At 27.5% G+C, this 18,226-nt stretch overlaps 1 protein-coding gene across 1 annotated transcript; it reads right to left on the bottom strand.

The window, feature by feature from the left end:
• Positions 1–49: 49 nt before the first annotated feature.
• On the bottom strand, positions 50–13,715 carry LOC106682232 (calmodulin; the record flags this gene model as incomplete). The annotated part of the gene is given in 5 exon segments (XM_014422978.2): positions 50–6,823; positions 9,319–9,467; positions 10,617–10,752; positions 12,883–12,984; positions 13,682–13,715. Coding segments are annotated over 5 exon segments (453 nt in total), but the record flags the coding sequence as incomplete, so codon positions are not given.
• Between the last annotated feature and the right edge of the window lie 4,511 nt (positions 13,716–18,226).

The following is an 18,226-nucleotide window of genomic DNA, read 5'->3' as shown; positions in this document are numbered from 1 at the left end:
AAAAGAGGTATTAAAGAAAATGTAAATTAAGGAATAATAGACAAAAAAGTAAGTTATGTTATTATTATTTGTTCATCGTTTGTTTAACAATCAAACCATTGTGTTCCACAATGGATTCTATCCGAATGTGCTTTACATTGTTTCTTCTAGCACTGAGGATATTAACATTAACATGCTCCATGAACATATAAAATATACACATTCTTATCACAACAGCAACAAAGTTTCAACAACAATTCTAACACCTATTTAATCATATAGACACATATATGCTACATATTCTTAAACAAACTAACACAGTAAAATACCTTAATGCTTTTCATATTAATATTTCATCTGAAGAGATAAAAATACATAGGCTTTGTTTGTCATACTTTATGTTTAATTTTGTAAAACAAATATTTGTTTTTTCGATATTTATCTTCTTTTCATAGCTCTACCAAGAAAGAATGATACTCAATGCTACAAAGAGCCCGACTCCATTATCACATCAAAGGCTACTGAGGTGGTGATGAGCATGAAAGCCATATTAAACTACATATTCAATATTTTTAAATATGAATTTTTATGCCATTATCATTATCATTTTATTTGATTTTTATTCATTTAATAAATAGATTTATAATTAGTTGGTGCATTCTCAATTTATAGCTTTCTTGGTTTTCATAACATGCAGTGATTTTCTAGAATTGAAAAAATTTATTGAAGATTTTTTGTTAATAATTAAACTTTGATAGATAGATTATTATCTTTCTTTAGAATTTTCCAAAAATAACTATTTTTCTTTTTAATAAATCATATATATACATTTATTAAAATATATCAATTTCCTTTGCATGAAATTGAAAATAATGGTTTCAAAGTTAGATGAGTAATTTTTGAGATTATATTAAATTATTGTAGTCTATAATTTATTTAAAATAACTAAATGATTAAACAAAATAAATGTTCCCTTTACTTTAATAATTTCAATGAAGTAATACATTAATAAATCCGTTTTTATTACTCAGCTATACAACTAAATCATTCAAGTCAACATTTGGTTTGGGATGAGATTGGCTTCTCAAATTAATCATGCCATCAACTATCATTCTTACTTGGCTGAGTAATACATTGTCCTTCTCGGGACCATTTAATTTTTTTAAGCTTAAAAATTTAAATGTAAGTTATAGTTTTATAAGTAATGGAATCTCAAATGTCAATAATTACAAATTTAAAAATTAATCTGGTTTGATTTGTTACAATACTTTGTTTTATCACTAAAAACAGAAACTGAATATAAAGTAAGATTTTGAAAATAATTTAAAATAAAATATTTTATCACTGTTGATTTAATCATAAATAAAATTTTCATTTCATAAACAATTGTTTTCCAGTTTATTAAAATTCAGCTATTAAGGCTATTTTTCATTATGTAGTTCATTTTTTTAGTTAAATTCAAATTATCATTAACTGATCAATATTCATTGAAACATTTATTTATCTTATGTTTAAAATTTTTACATTTATGCCAATTAATTAACAAAAAACATAATTTTTTTTTCTGAGTTTATGATAATTTTTTTACAGTCAATACATAAATCTTTCTTTCAAGATCAACTTTCATAACTTATCAAAATAAAAAATTATACAGATTGAGAAAAATTGCTTTTATCTATCATTATAAAAAAATATAACAAATACATCACAATTTTTAATTTATTACAAACAAAGCGCGCATTATTCATTATCAAACAATTTCAAAACCATACCAACAGTAACAATTATTTGCTTATATATTTGCAGTCCATATTCATCTTTTAAAATGGATGGTTTAATAAGGCTAGAAATTGTAGTATAAATAATGGGTCACTTCAAGCTCTGTTGCCTAAGAAGTAAGCAATTTTATATAAGCAAAAAAATGACAAATATCCAAGCTAAATCAGCAATTTTTAATTGTGAAAAATTATTATTAAATACAGTAGACCATCATTATATTGTTTGTCAAGAGGTATTTGCAGTACAGCAGCGACAGAAAAATATAAATCATTGGAAGAACTAATATTTGTAATACAAGATACTTTATTTTTTAAAAAAGGATATTAATAATAATGAGTGATGAAAGAGAATGGAAAACATTTTGTGTATTGATATATATAATTTGCTAATAAATGTTATTGTTTCTCAAAAGTACCAGTTATTTTAAAATGGTTTAATCAAAACAGATTTCAGTTATTTTACAGGTTCAAAAAAAGATTTATATCACTTCATCAAGCCCAATTTAATCCTTATCAATTGTCAAAGGTGAGGATAAAGGTAAAAAACAGTGAAAAACATTTAAAATAGCACAAGCCTGTTGCCAATGTAAATACTTAATATGTTTAACTATCTTTCGTTCTATAGTAAATGGAAACAAAAAAATTACAATATTATCAATTTGAAATATGTGCCTAGGTTACAAGTTTATTAAATAGTTTACATAATTCACGATGTTCTGGCTATTCTTAAGACTAAAACTATAAACTTTTAACTGGTTACAAATTTGCTCATATTTCAAACTCATATGTACCATAGCAGCAAATCATGATAATAAAAGAAGAAAACTATATTATCATCTTATTTAAAGTTTAGTCAGATTTTGAGACAGTACTAGGACGCTGTCTTATCCAAAACAGCAGTATAACGAGCCATTAAATAGTGGGAGTCCACTGTATTTAGAAAAAAAATATTGTTTTTTCATTAGTATAAAAGTTCCATTTAGGGCTCTCTACATTATTTTAATGATGAAAAATCGACATCAAAATCAATTAAGTTCCATAGCTCAGGATTCATTTCACAATTTTGTTTTCTTTTTTTTTTTTTTAACTCAGTAACGAAAAATATTTAAATGTAATTTGGAACGGTTTCAATGAAAGATGTTCCTTATTTTATTTATAAGCAACCAAAAATTAATTTTTCACCACCGAGGAGGTATAGTCTTGATGTTTCCAAACAGATCAAATGAAATCAGTATTACAATTTTACAGAAAATTATAATCACCTTAGTCAATTATTTATTTCTTAACATATCCTATTTGTTCAACATTAATTAATAGCTAATGATCAATAATTAAGGAAGATAAATTTGAATACATGTTAAATGAACATAAGTAATAAATCTAGAGCTTAAAATCCTTAGAAGGCCAAAACAAATCGGTTGCCTCCATGTTAGTAATCGATGTATAAAGCTGTACTTTGGTCAGTCATAGGTTATTCCTCATAAACTTCTTAATTCGAGTGACAAAGGCTGAGTGTTCCTCTTTCAGACCGAACCCCTTCATCGAAAATCCTTTTGGTCCCGGGTATCATACCTGTTATTCACTTACATGTAATTCAGAGACTAACCACTAAACTGCAAAGCTGCTCAATAAATATCAGACAATAATTTTTTGCAGGAATAACATTATATATTGGTGATATCCAATATTGATTATAAAATATTAAATGTAACTGTGCCAAATAAATGTACAGAAAAAGAACTCAATAACATCACATGAAAATCTGTTATAATTAATAAAAATTTTTTTAAAATATTACAATGTGATATAAAACAATTTTAAAATTGATTCATAGATCACAGTTTTGTACAAACCCTTATTAATACCTTATTTAGGCAATTATAAGGGCGTGTTTAAAGTATACGTTGTAAAACATAAATTTAAACAAAAATATATGCTGGTGTGCTATTTGAAAATTTCACTTATCCTAATCATATTAAATGTATCTATTATTCAAGTAAATTAATAATTGATCTGTTTGATAAAGTAAAACAGCGTGGTCAGCATTGTGTTCCAATTGTTTACTTTATCCCTTGATTGATGGTTCTCATTTTTTAATAGCTTAGTGGATCCGAGATTCTTTTGTCAAACCATTGCTATCATCCTGACCAAGCCCACTAATTTTCTGTCTAGAGAAAATTTAGAGCACAGAGCAAGAATTTAAACCAGTATTTATTTTACAACTTTTTACCTCCAGAACTTTAATCATTGGGCTATATGTTATCATATATTTTTTTAAATTTATAATGAAGATTAGAGAAGTATTTATTTATTTATAGCTCTTGCACTGTTATTATCTTAAAAAGCGATTTGTAACTTTTGTAAGTGAGGAAGCTTCATACTGCTTTCTATTATAGAAATACTATGAACTAGCAGAATAATTGATCCACGGTTTAGTTTAATTTTTAAATTAAGCATAATCTAATAAAAAGGTAAACTATTAAAAAAACAAAACAAAAAAGCAATTGAACAACTAGAGTCGGGATCATTTATGGCGATTCATAATCCACGGTTTTAATTACTAATAAAAATATTAGAGACTAAAGATACAATTTTTTTACATACCCTTAATATGTATGATTGAATAGAAAATAACAAGAGCAATAATTAATTTACTTATCTGTGCACTTAATAAATAAAAACTATAAATTTATGTTAAAACATATTCAATGTGGAGAATAATTCCTCTTTCATTAATTCAATGTAATTTCAAATGTGCCAAACATTACCAGTCCATTTGAAAATTAAAAAAATTGTTATAATTTTTTTTTTACAGATTAACAAAGATCAATTCTAAAAAATTATGTAATTATGTTGTAATAAAACGAGGTTGTAAATGTAAAGCCAGCAGCCATTGAAACAGCCATTTCTTACTTGAAGCCATTTTCGGCATAACATATCCCTTTAGAAAGAAATTTATTAAATTTAAAAAAAGTACTGTTGTTCTCTTGATCAATTAGCTGTGCAAGAAACATCTACATTTCTCCCTCTGGAAGCACTTAAAAGAAAAACAGACAGTAACAACTCTAGTACCATTTGGTGATGGTATACCAATTGTGGATAATTTGAAAAACAAAATAAAAAACAAAAAACAATAGGGCAACTGAAAGAACGCATCTTTTATAGAAAAAAAACATTTTAAATGATAAAATGTAATTATTATGCTCCAGAAATGTATATTTGTTGATAAAGTTAAACTTCAAAGATTAAAAAATGATAAAGTTATTAAATTTTAAAATTGTTGAGACTTTTGTGCAACTGTGAATCAAATGTTGATTCGATACCTTTCAAACATCAATCTTAATATTATTTTTTAGCTAAATATTTGGAAATATAATTATGAACTGCTAATAAGTAATTATTTATTTTTACAACAATACGATCAGGTTCCAAGTTCTACATAATCCAAAAACTAGTGCTTTCAATATAACAAACATTTGTCTTCTTTCTATGAATACAAATAGTGTCTCTTATAAATCTCTTGGTACACCCTGAATTCAATCAGCTTATTTATACTAACAATAAACAAATATAGTCTTAACCATTTGCTGGTTGTATTAAAATTAAGGCGATATGTAATACAAAATATTTTAAATTTAATATCACTGTATATCATTTTGTCTTTTTTTTTTTCTTTTAAATAACTCATATTTAACTTTTATTGTTTACAGAAATACATAATTTACCATTGTGTAAATAATTTGGATAGATCACACACAATTGCATTTGGTATATCTTGATGCAAATATAGACATATATAAAATCAATCTTATATTTACATTTTTGTGGTAGTTGACAATTGCGAGTGAGCAAAGTAAATAACTTTAAATCTAAAAAAAATAATTAAATAACAGTAGGTATAGTATATATAAGTTTAAAATTTACGTGAATGGGTCAATTACTCAGAGAAGTGCATTCTACAATATAAAAAATAAAGTTTAATGCCAAAATATTAATTGTTAAAGTAAAAGGAACAAAAATACTTTGTGCTAACATTTTTTTTCTTTTATTATACTATTGTTTTTTTTCTTCACAATAAATTTATTTAAATATCCTTATTTTTTTCACAGTGTAACTGTACGATTTACATAATCATATAATACTTAAGTAGCTTCTGAATTTATAAAAGTATATTAAGAACAATAAAACAAAATAAAAATGTAAAATTGTTACCATGTATTTTTAAAGCTAAAAAGGCATTTAAAAAAAATATATTTGATTAAAGATAAAATTAAATAAAATATTAATTCATGTTTATTTTCCTCCTTTTTTCATAAATTTACTAAATCATTTTTTAAGCTATAATTTAAAAATTGAGAGAGAAATAAATTGTTAAACTGAAATTTGAGGAAGCTAAATCTCTGAGTTTTACACTGGAAACAGGTTTAATTACATTAAAAACCCTTTCATATTTTTTAACATAGATATAACTATTAAAATTAAGTATTTATCACACTCTTTGGTTAATTATACAACAACATCTAAGTTTAACATTTACACTCATGTGAATAGCGTTTATTTATTATAAATTTAATGTATCTTATTCCACCAAGAAAGAGTAAAATTTAATGAAATAATACTGACAATAACTTAATTTTTATGCATATAATATTTAATTTATTAATGATTCTATCTTTCAGCAAGCTTTTCAACAATATAATATATATTTATATACATAATGTTTATGTATATAATTTTATTATTAAATATATCATTATTTACAATAATAGCTCCAAAGAGGAATCTGTACCTCAAATATTAGAAGATGTGCTGTTTTTGGTGTTATGAGGTACAAATTAATTCAGCATGGCTGGTACAAAGTATTGCATATTCTTTATGAACATATTCTTAAACTGTTATACCATCTTTATATCTTGTATAAAAGCACAAAAAATCTCACAATATTTTTTTCGTGTATTCAAAGAGATGTTATTGGTTTGTGATGAAGCACAATGCAACTTTTTTTGTAATCAATTCCTTTTAGTTAAGATCTTCTTATTTCTTTGAGGTCAAAATTGTCACAAATTCTGAAAAAATGATGAAATTAGTGCTGATAAACTAACAGTTATTCATAATTCTAAACGTTAAGTTATATAAAGCAATTATAAAAATCAAGCAATATTATTACTTAAATATAATCTGTTATATAATAGGTTGATAAAAGAGAAAATCTTCACATAGAGTATGGTATTGTATTTGTAAGAATTGAAGGTGCAAAACACACTATAAAGGCCCATTTACACTGTGCTAGTTTACAGCCATGCTGCAAATGTCGCAATCACTGCTATTGTGTAACTCTAAGATAGTGGTAATCATAATAGCATTTTCTGTCATGGCAGTACTATTGGATTAGATCTAGTATGATAGTTTACACTACTGAAGCTAATGACCATAGTAAAGCTAATGTCACTTCTACTATTAAATATTGTAGTTATATTTTAGGTTTACAGTTAAATAAAATTTAAAAAAATTAAATGTTGCCATGAACAGTAGACATAAGAAGTTAAAAAATAAAATATGAGAATAATGAAGAGTATTGAAAAATGAATTGATATCAATAATATAAAGAAAATGTTTTTATTTTGATGATAAAGGGAAATGTGTATAATTTATTTGTAAAAAGTTATAATTTATTTCATATTTTTTCATTAAGAATTATTTACAATTTATAAATTAATCCTTTGTAATATAGGGTAATTAGATGCATTAATTAGTATTTAAATACATCATATTGATGAATAGCGTTTATTTAATCAACTGTAAGAAATATAAATATTTTGTAATTTTGAATCGTAAGCTTAAATATTTAAATAATTCCAATTTTAAGGCAAAGTTTTTCAAGACACAGGACACAACACATATATATGCTAACTATTTCATATATGCTATATAAAACAAATACCAATTGTTATGCATATGTTTTGATGATATACACCAATAATATAAACTTATATAAGTTACTGTTTTATAAATATATAGTGAATTAAGATTTTAAAGGCTCAAAAAATAATTAAAAATTATTTTTTAATGTAAAGATATAATAAAGTGATAATAAAAAAAACAAACTTTGATTTGTTAAAAGAATTTAGCCAATGCCAGGTATTGGAAGGGAGAAGTCGATGGAGTCTTGTCTGAGATCTTGAAATTGGCCTTAAAGATTAAAGAATAAGTAGAAACTAATAATACTGGAATAAAAACAAATTTTCATATTGGTTCAGATAAAAAAAAATATTTTTTTTTAAATGACAGAAGTGTTTTATTGAATTATGATAATTATCAAAAACTGAACTTAATAACTTTGCAACTATAAGTGAATTATAAAATGGTAAATTAAATTATAATTGATGATCATGATCCATTAAAAATAATAATTTTCAAGCTGAAGTATTTTGAGACAACTCAAGTGATATAGTGATGTGGAAATTTTTTAAGAAGGCCCAAGAAAGAAACCAACTCAACAGATATTAACTTCAAATCGATTATCTACAAACAAGTATTTAATGACCTTTATGTAATTTTAAAATTTTATAATTTTAATATTCATATTATGCTTTATTAATTGAATTTTAATTTATTTCTATTTAACATTTAATTATTTCTTGAAAAACATTTTATTTATATAAGAAATAAAATTTCTTATATACATAAAATGTTTTTTTTATGTTTCATATATTCCTAGATTCAAATAGCAATAATGGAAAAATATGAAAATTAGAAATGTTTAGAATATGGAAATTTAATAATTTGGTTACTATTTAGTAAGTAGAAATTAATATAACTATTACTCAGTTTTAATCTTATATTTTTATGTGTGCTGTTTACAAAATAATAAAAAGTTGTAGTTAGATGCATTTTTGTATTAACTGTTTAAATAAACCTAATATTAGTACTCTTGAAGGTTGATCTAATTCTTTATAAATCCATTTAAAAAATGGATATAAAAAACAGTCAATTTATTAATATTAAATATAAAAGAAATAGATGATTTAACATTTTGTTATTATTATTTGAAATAAAAATAAATTAGTATCCAAATAGCTTCAATTATTAAAACAAAATATTATGATAGTAAAATACAAACAAACAAATCAACAATTGATACATCCTTTGATAGTTAACTGTCACACCTGTCAAAGATTTTTCTCACACATTGTGCTTAGATTAGTGCTGCACTTAAAATTCTGATAATATTCTAAGGGAATCTTGAGGTTTGATCCATTAATAATCTGTTAGTACTTTTAAGACCCTTGAATTTCTCGGTCCTTAAAACTAGTAACAGAGAATAAATGCATCAAACTTAAAGAATTACTGTAATAATAAAAAATTAGTTATTAATGTACTTTGATATTATTATGATTAAAAATGTACTCATTTAAGATTACGATATACACCTAATACTTCATAGTTGTATTCCTATTATCAACTGAAAATTTTACAAATATTTAAGTTGCAGATGTTTTCAGATAAAGAAAAAACAGAACAAAAAAATAAGTAATCTTTTTTTAAAAGATTTATTTATCACCTGCATAATTGACCATTCCGTCACCGTCAAGATCTGCTTCTTTTATCATGTCATCCACCTCTTCATCTGACAATTTTTCTCCTAAATTTGTCATGACATGCCTCAGTTCTGAATTTGAAATCAATCCATCATTGTTTTTGTCAAAAACTCTGAAAAAAAAAAATGCATTTTAGCAATAGTTAAAATTTTAAACATAAAAAATAGAAATTCATGTTAAAATATAATGGTGTTCATTATACATGTGAAAGACATGTTATTATAACATTCAAAATTAATTTTCAAATATAACCAGCTTAAAATTCATCTATATTCCATCTAACATTATTTAATTTGTATAAGGTCAAATAAATTTTTTTTTAACTCTGCTATGCGCCAAGTTGAGTTACTCTACCAGGCAAGCACTTATTAACACTGAACATTGATTTTCATTTATTTATTTTTTCACATAAGTATAGTATATTATGAATAAAATTACCAATACAGTTTTTTTTTAATCATATAAGATTTGATAATTAACAAATAAATAATACTTCATAATTATCATGTTCTAACAAATAATTTTAGTAGCATATTGAAGAACATATATCTATAATCTTTCTTCATTAACATTTTGTCATTACAAGTTACATGTAACCTGATAGAGATCGTGATTGCAACACACATTTTATTCACAATTTTGAGATATCAAGCTTGCTTTGATAGTCTAATGTGATTCACACTTAACTATTAGCTTATTGATTTTTCCATATGTGCTAATAGTTAAGTGTGAATCACATTAGACTATCAAAGCAAGCTTGATATCTCATAATTGTGAATAAAATGTTGTGGTGCCTTGTACAGGGATAAAAATATCTCTCCGGAGACTTAAGATTTTTACCTATAGGTTCAATTTTCCTTCCATTTATTTCATGACTAAATTAGTTAAATATTCCTACAAATAAGCTTGTTAGGAATTAATACAATTCTTCTACAACCATGCTATATGCTATTCTACAAGTATAAGAGGTCTGATTTGGAACATCGGGGTGGTATTTCGGAATTCAACACACTTAGGAAAGTAATTGTCACTCGCAGTTAACTTAGATCTGTCCTAACTTACTCAGGAGATGTTCCATTGAGGATACCTAAAAATTCTTATAAATTGCACCATTTGTCCAAAAAATACTTCATAAAATTAACATAGTATAGTCAAAAAACAACATGGATGTCCGGCTGTGTTAATATTGAATGAAAAACATACAGTAAAGGTTTTAAAATATGCTTATTAACTGCAAAATAGAAAAAGTTTAAGGAATCACCTGAATGCTTCTTTGAGTTCGTCTTCTCCTTCTGCACCTTTCATTTTTTTTGACATCATTTGGAGGAATTCATTGAACTCAATGGAACCATTTCCATCCTGATCAACATTACTTACCATATCCCTTAATTCTGTCTCTGTAATAATAAAATATAATGGTTCATAATATTAAATCATAAATTTTTTTTATGCATTGATTAATGCTACTAAGATTAGAAAACATTCTATGCCGAAAGCTAAAGAAAAAAATACATAATGAAACCAATAATTCACTCAATTTGCTTACCACAAATAATATGTGTTAAGCTTTAATTTCTTACACTGAAAATAACTCCAAATCTAGAGTACTTGGAAGACATAGAAATCCTCTCTCTTGAGTTTTTGGATGACATGCAATGGTGCACATGATTCTTCTACTATCTCCTTCTTGATGTATGGGAGGGATAAAAATAAAAACAGCTAATTTAGATTTTAATGATGATAATATGAAATAATATTTTGGGTAAAATTATAAACAATGTTATCAAAATAACTTATGAAAAATGAATTTTCATTAGATTTTTATCTGAATCTCTATCAAATTACATTAAAGACGCTTTTGTAAATGATTATCAATCAAGAGGAGTTTCTCTTAGCTCAAAAGTTATAATTACAACATAAACATATTTGTGAGGGCTTTATAATAATTATAATAATCTACTTGATCTGTATAAAAACTATGGTTTAATTTTACTTAACTTAAGTATTCTGTTTTTTGTTTCAGTTAAATCTTTAAGTTATTTTTTTTTTTAATCCTAAATTGAAGGTAATTAAGTGTTAAAATATTGTACTTGAAATAGACTGGTGGGGAAGAAAGTGGCAATAATATATTTATGCAGATTTCCAATAACTGATTGTTAATACCTCTTTATATTTCCACAGCCTTTACAATAAATAACTCAGATAATATGAAAAAATTAGCAATATAATAAATATAAAATTAAAAAATACTTTTTGAAAAAAAAATATGATATTTGTTTCTGTTAAACTCAATAAAAATTTTCTTCTCCCAGAATAATTATGGCATAACCCTATACCTCTGACTAACGTAAATATTGCTGATTATAATTATATTGTGAAATAAACTAAACTAAATAAATAAATGAAATCTCCATTGGATCAATACAATAAAGCTGGAATACGGAATTATTATATTGGTCTTAGCCAGAGTGGTAAGGAAAGTCTTGTGAGTGAACATAGATATTTTAACCAGAAAACTCTTACAATTTGATAAGGTATGGGATTCTTTATTATTTCTAAAATGTCCAGAATTAATTTTAATTTACTTTATTATAGTTAAGCAATAGGCAAATTTGTTTTAATTTTAATTTTTCAATTTATGTATTATTATATTTTTATCATTTTCATGTGGCAAATGTAAACTTATAAGTTGACATCACTAAACTGTAGTGCTTGTAAAGTATTTTATATTTTCTTATACATAAAAATCTACATACATAACATCTGGCAAAGTAAAAAAAAAAATGTTCAGTGAAATATTATCAACAAATAAAATGATACAATAAACAATATCATTTATTTTTATTAGGTCATTTGTTTTATTTTATTTTATTGTGTAATTTATTTTATACCAAAAACCAAAAAAAAAAAAGAAAGAAAAGAAAAAGTGGTGCAATATAAGAAAAAAACATATAAGTAAGCTAAAAGGGAAATGTTATTAACTCGTAAAATGATTTTGGCAAGTTTTAAATGTGGTTACAGGTTTACGTTACCTTTAACCACATTTCAAAATTAAAATATTAACATCTCAGGTGGAGGATTAAATACATACATGTGAGAGAAAAGTTTTTAGACAAAATGTGTTTTTAAGATGCTCTAAGCCAGAGAAAATGACTTTCTATTCTGATGTCTTAGGCTAGACTGATTAACTTTAAAACTAGACACAATGAATGTTTTTGTTTTGTGTCAGCACTCACACTCAATAATATCTACTTGAACTAGCAGGAACATTCTTGACATTTATGGGAATTTTCCATATAGGGCATATAAAATATTTTCACCTATTTAGCAGTGACCTAATCATGTTTCGAAATATTTTTTTTTAGTATTTCATTACAATAATTCTTAATTCTGAAAGTAATTGGTTCTTCTAGCGTCTTTGAACATTAGGATAACAAGTTTGTTCCCCCTCTCAGTATATTTCTTTCATAATGATCTTAAAAATATAGGGGTTTGTAAAAAAATAAAATAATATTAAATAAAATTACCAGTAGGTCGTTGTCCAAGTGAGCGCATAACGACTCCTAGCTCGGCCATAGTGATAGCTCCATCTTCATCTTTGTCAAAGAGCATGAATGCTTCTTTAAACTCTATAACAAATGATTATTTTATTATTTTAATCTGATATTCAAATACTAGGAAGTATTTATAAACTTAAAATTTATCAGGAACCGTTGTTAATTTGTGTATAGGTTAGCTGGGAATAAGGACCATCTGTTGCCGAGGAAGTTAAGGCAACCTTGTAACTGCAGTGGTGCTGTTTCTAATCTGGTCTAGGGGGATCAACTTTTATTTTGTGGTGGTCACATGGAATGAAGATTTGACCCCTCTACCATGGTTAGAATAGGGTGGTAATCCTGTAGATAACCCCTGTATGTCAGAAATGACTAGGCAGGAGGTAAAAAAAAAAGTTAGTTGGGACTAAATAGAATTTTAAGAAAGCAATGGCTGAGGACATATCTCGTGGATTGATTCTACTGAGTAAAACAGATAAATTATTACTGAAGAGGAACACCAATAAATTCTAAAATTGATGAAATTATTATTTTATAAAAAAAAAAATAAATTAATTTTATAATTTTCAAGTAACACATAAATATTTTTATAAGCCCATTAGATAAAAATTGGTAATGTAAGCTAGCTAAAATGGCAAACTTACCTATTATACACTTTCAGGCTAAATTGATCGATTAAACATCTACATAGTCTAAAATAATTATAATATATAAGTTTAAACTTGTATTTTCTATTTAGTTTAAATAACATAAAAATATAAATTATACTCACCCGCAACCTGTTCCTCAGTGAGGCCATATTCAGACTGAAAAATAAAAATTTATTAAATGGATTGATTATGGTAGAATTATTTTTCAACAATAATAATAATAAATCATTACATTGTAGAGGAAAAAGAACTTGATTATTATGAATTATTCTGAAGAGACAGTGTGTGCATTAATGCATTATAATTTTCTGATTTAATCTCTGACTAATCTCAAGCATTCATGTTAGGGCTATTAGACCAAGGAATAATCTGACAAACTACAGTTCCATTCATTTGGTTCAAAAATATTCAGCCAATTGAAACTTTTATGTAATATTCCAGGATAAATTTGCGTTTACACAAATAAATGTTGACAACATTTGGAAAAATTCAAGGACAACATTTGCTTCAAGAAATTAGATTTTATATTTATTATATTTTGATATAATAAATTATAGAAATTATATTTAGATAATGCCAAGGGTAACATTTATTGGCAACACATTTTTCATATAGGGAACATTTCTCCCATTACAACTTCTTCTACCATAACAATATATGTAACTAACTATGAGATATATTATTAATCATGTAATATAATATATTCTATTACATAATTATTAAATTGATGAAAATCAAATTCTGTACCTCTAAAATCCATGAAGGGTCAGAGGTTCCGTACCTTGTAAGTACTGTTTCTTGAACAACAGTGGTGTAAGGTGGTATGTTCATGCTCACACTAAACTGCCAGATTGTTCCCCAATCAAGGGTACCTACTTTATAGAGGCTAGGTGTAATTCAGGAGAGCTCCTGAACCCACATGGCTGACTCATGGCTACAGTAACAGAATAAATAATTATTCAGATTTGAACCTGAGTCCTTGGAGTTAATAGCACAGCACCTTACTCACTGAGCTGCTCCCCTCTCCTATTAAATTGATATATAATATTTATTCTAAAAAAATTACACCAATCTTAAAACTAAAAAGGAAAAACACAAAAGAGCTGTATTGGTATTTAAATTATATGATGGGCAGAAGACAGGGGAATCCTAATAAAACTGATTCGATACCAGAATGAATATAAAACACTTTTAGGAAAATTACATAGTACTGTTCAAAAGTGTTTCTCAATTTAATTATTCAGAATAAATCCCTTATTATTCAGCAAACACTCCACTAAATATGAGAATAATAAAAAAAACTTTGGTGTGTAGACCAATGGTTCCCAACTCATAGAAGTCTGTGGACCACTGAGGCTGCAACCATATGTGGCCTATTCCCACCCCTGACTTGGGGAAAATGGGAGTAATATTCCCCTGCAGAAAATATTTCAAAATTACGTAGTTTAAAAGTACGTTTTGAGTCATTTATATTGAGTATTCACCTTAGAAAACCTTTCAGAAAGCAGACAAACATCAGAAAATTTAATTAATAAAATAATTCTATGTATAAATCTTCACAAAGTGTGTGTTACCGATCGGTCGGGAATCACAGTATTGTGGTTTAGAAAATAGATAAATAGAGGGGGGAGGAAGAGAGAGTTCCAGTAAGTTGGTCAAGGCCGCACAAAATTCGGGTACAAACAACGAAATTTTCTTTTTTGATATTTTAAATTAGTAATTTAAACTTGTTCACGAGTCAGTGCTTACCAAAAACCGTAGGTTACTGTAAGGTCTTCCAGTGGAAGCTGTTCTAGGGAAGTTTTCGAAGTGGCCTATGGAGCATTTGTTCAGTACGTCAATTTTTGAGGGATGGGAAAAATTGAAAATAAAAACCCAACTATAGTTGTACGCTTCAAAATCTAGAGGTCCTAACGGTTACTAAGTTGTTAATTAGTTTTAAAAAGCAACAACTAACGAAATTGTAGGTTGTCGAGGTGGTTGTGTTTATTTCATTAGGTCTGACTTCGATTGAAGATTTGAGGTAATCTACACCAGAAGGCCTATACAATGCATATTCAATAGGTAAGGTTTGCTGACTAGGAGGTGAAATAACAGGATGATTGGCAAGTCCTACAGGTATTGGCTGTAAGTCCTCGCAGGATGAAAACTCACTACGTAGCGTCTAAGCTGAAGGATGTAAAGGGATGGTAAGTCCAACAAGTATTGGCTGTAGGTCCTTGCAGGATAGAAACGTCACACTATAGGGTCTAAGCTGTCGATCGTGAAGGAATGGAAAGTCTTACATATAAACACTGTAGGTCCTTGCAGAAACGGAAACTTCACTCCGTAAATTATACGCTTGCGGTCGAGAAGGGGTATGCTAATTCTACAGGTATTCACTATGGATCCTGACGAATGGACAGAAGTTATAGAAAAGGGAAGAGGTTCCCAGAGAAGGCGGAAGTGAAATCAAAGTTACATATATATTTCCAAAAGTAGAGTTCAAATGATCTGATCCACTATGCATATTGTTACTGCCTCTCAAGATAGTGCATCTGTATGATGGAAATTCACTTATCTTTTCTAACCCTCTAAGTTTATTTACTATCTAATTAAAATATATTTATACTGAAGAGTATATAGGATTAAAGTCCGAAAATGTCTTTGTTTTTTTTTTGTTTTTTTCTGGCCTCCTAGAAAAAAAATTAAAAATAACAAATTAAATATATACAAATGAGAAAGGATGTATATAAGCTGACAATATGAATCTTGGTTTGCCAGTGTGGCATTATAAGATAAGCTGCCTGGTCCGCTTAAGGCGGTGTCATCGACGATGGCATGAGTCTGCCGTGAGCGTCTAGGAGTAGGGAGGGGCTATTCCGGCTGGCGATGATGAAGTGATGACTACAGGCTGTAGAGCCAGAAGTTCCTCGAATAACATAGACCAAGGGAACAGTGTTCTGCCACCTCCCAGGACTCTGAAATTGTCCTTTTTTTTTTCTAAACCTCCTTTATTAATAAATATATATACAGTACGGATTATATTATATACAATAAAAATAATATACAATACATTTATTTACAATTTTACTTGTTTTGCCTTACGGCATTACAAGATCAGCAAAACATGGTGCGCTGAAGGCGGTTTTACATTTTGTGGCACTATAGCCGGGGGCTTACAAAGAATGTGAGGGACATTGGTACATTGGTAAGACTGGGCTATTAAACGCCATTGAGAGATCTTAGTATTAGACGTTAACTTTTAGTGGATCAGAAGTTCTATTTTCATCTTTATTGATTTAGATAATACATTAATGAATATTACATCATATGACATGGTTATTACATGTGTACAATCTAAGTAATTACAAGAAATAATACATATATCAAAATATGACGTTTGTGCTATAATCGTAGTGGATCACGTGCACTCAGCTAGACCGCGCCAGATGGGCCTATTGCAGTTTATGCGGCTATAAATAGTTATAGTATAATCAAGTTGATAACCCCCCTTCCTGCGAGGTGGCAGGGCAGGAAAGGTTCCAAAAACCCTATTAACATCACCTCATAGCTCCATCTTCTGATGCACCCCAACTCCCTCCCTCACACTTCTTTTCGATTTCTGACTGTTTTTCTTATTATTTCACCATTATCTATCGTCTTTATTAATTAATGTTTTTTATTTTTATTTTTTATTTTTATCTCATATGCCATAAAACACGAGGAGGCCCCTCACCTCCGGACCTAAAATAGCTCCTTTGAATGGATAGCTCATATGTGATATTAAACATAACAGGTAACCTTAAAATACCAAAGGTAGTAAAAGGTAAGACACAACACGAATTACTTTTCCTTTTTTCACAGTAATGCACTTATTAATTCACTTTTATTTCAAAAAAAAAAAGTTGAAAGCGGTGTCGCTACAGGGTATTCGTTTTGATTTTGCAACCATAAATCCTAAATTTTGGATCTTATCGAAAACGTTTTAATACAGCAATTAGGAGCATTAAATTCGGTATCGAAAGAGTACCTTAACGTAATGATTTGGAGAAGTGGCATAGCTCAGGACCACCTGTTTCGGTTGTTCCTTGTGCTTCAAGTTAGTCTGAAGTCCGTATATCCAAACCAACAAGAGAAGGTTTTTTGAGTCCGTACCATTTGATGGATTTATTACGTTAGGGCTCTCATTCAACCCAGGATTTAATTTCTTTAATGTGTTGCCTTGTACTTTTTTTTCGTAAGAATCACCACTTAGTATTTATAGGTGAAAACCCAAAAGAAGACATAAAAGTCGCTATTCATTACTTTATTGAACTAATTAACCACTTAAAAATCGATTTGGGACAACCAGAAATGCTTTTCCGTGTCAAATATAGTAGAAACTAATTTTTTAAACTGTTAAAAGGTGTATGCTTTATGTGCTTGCTTTTGTGGATCGGACTGCTGGAGTTTAATGTTTGTGCAACTAAGAAAGGAGGTAGACCAAGCATGCTTATAGGTATTGTTCTTCTGAAACATGTATCGAATTTTGAAATTTTTCGTCACATTTAACATTTGGGTCACAGCGTGCTGTCCTACAGAAAAAAATTAATGCTTTCGTCACACCTAATTTCACCTGAGGAAGGGGTCTCCATTCAAAACAGTTAATCGGCTTTACTGCCTCTGGCCTTGAGAGAAGACCTCAT

Source organism: Halyomorpha halys, unplaced genomic scaffold (assembly GCF_000696795.3).
Source record: "Halyomorpha halys isolate HHAL.00 unplaced genomic scaffold, Hhal_1.1 Scaffold397.1, whole genome shotgun sequence".
In the NCBI taxonomy this organism is placed as follows: Eukaryota; Metazoa; Arthropoda; class Insecta; order Hemiptera; family Pentatomidae; genus Halyomorpha; species Halyomorpha halys.
This window is presented reverse-complemented; position numbering and strand designations above follow the sequence as displayed.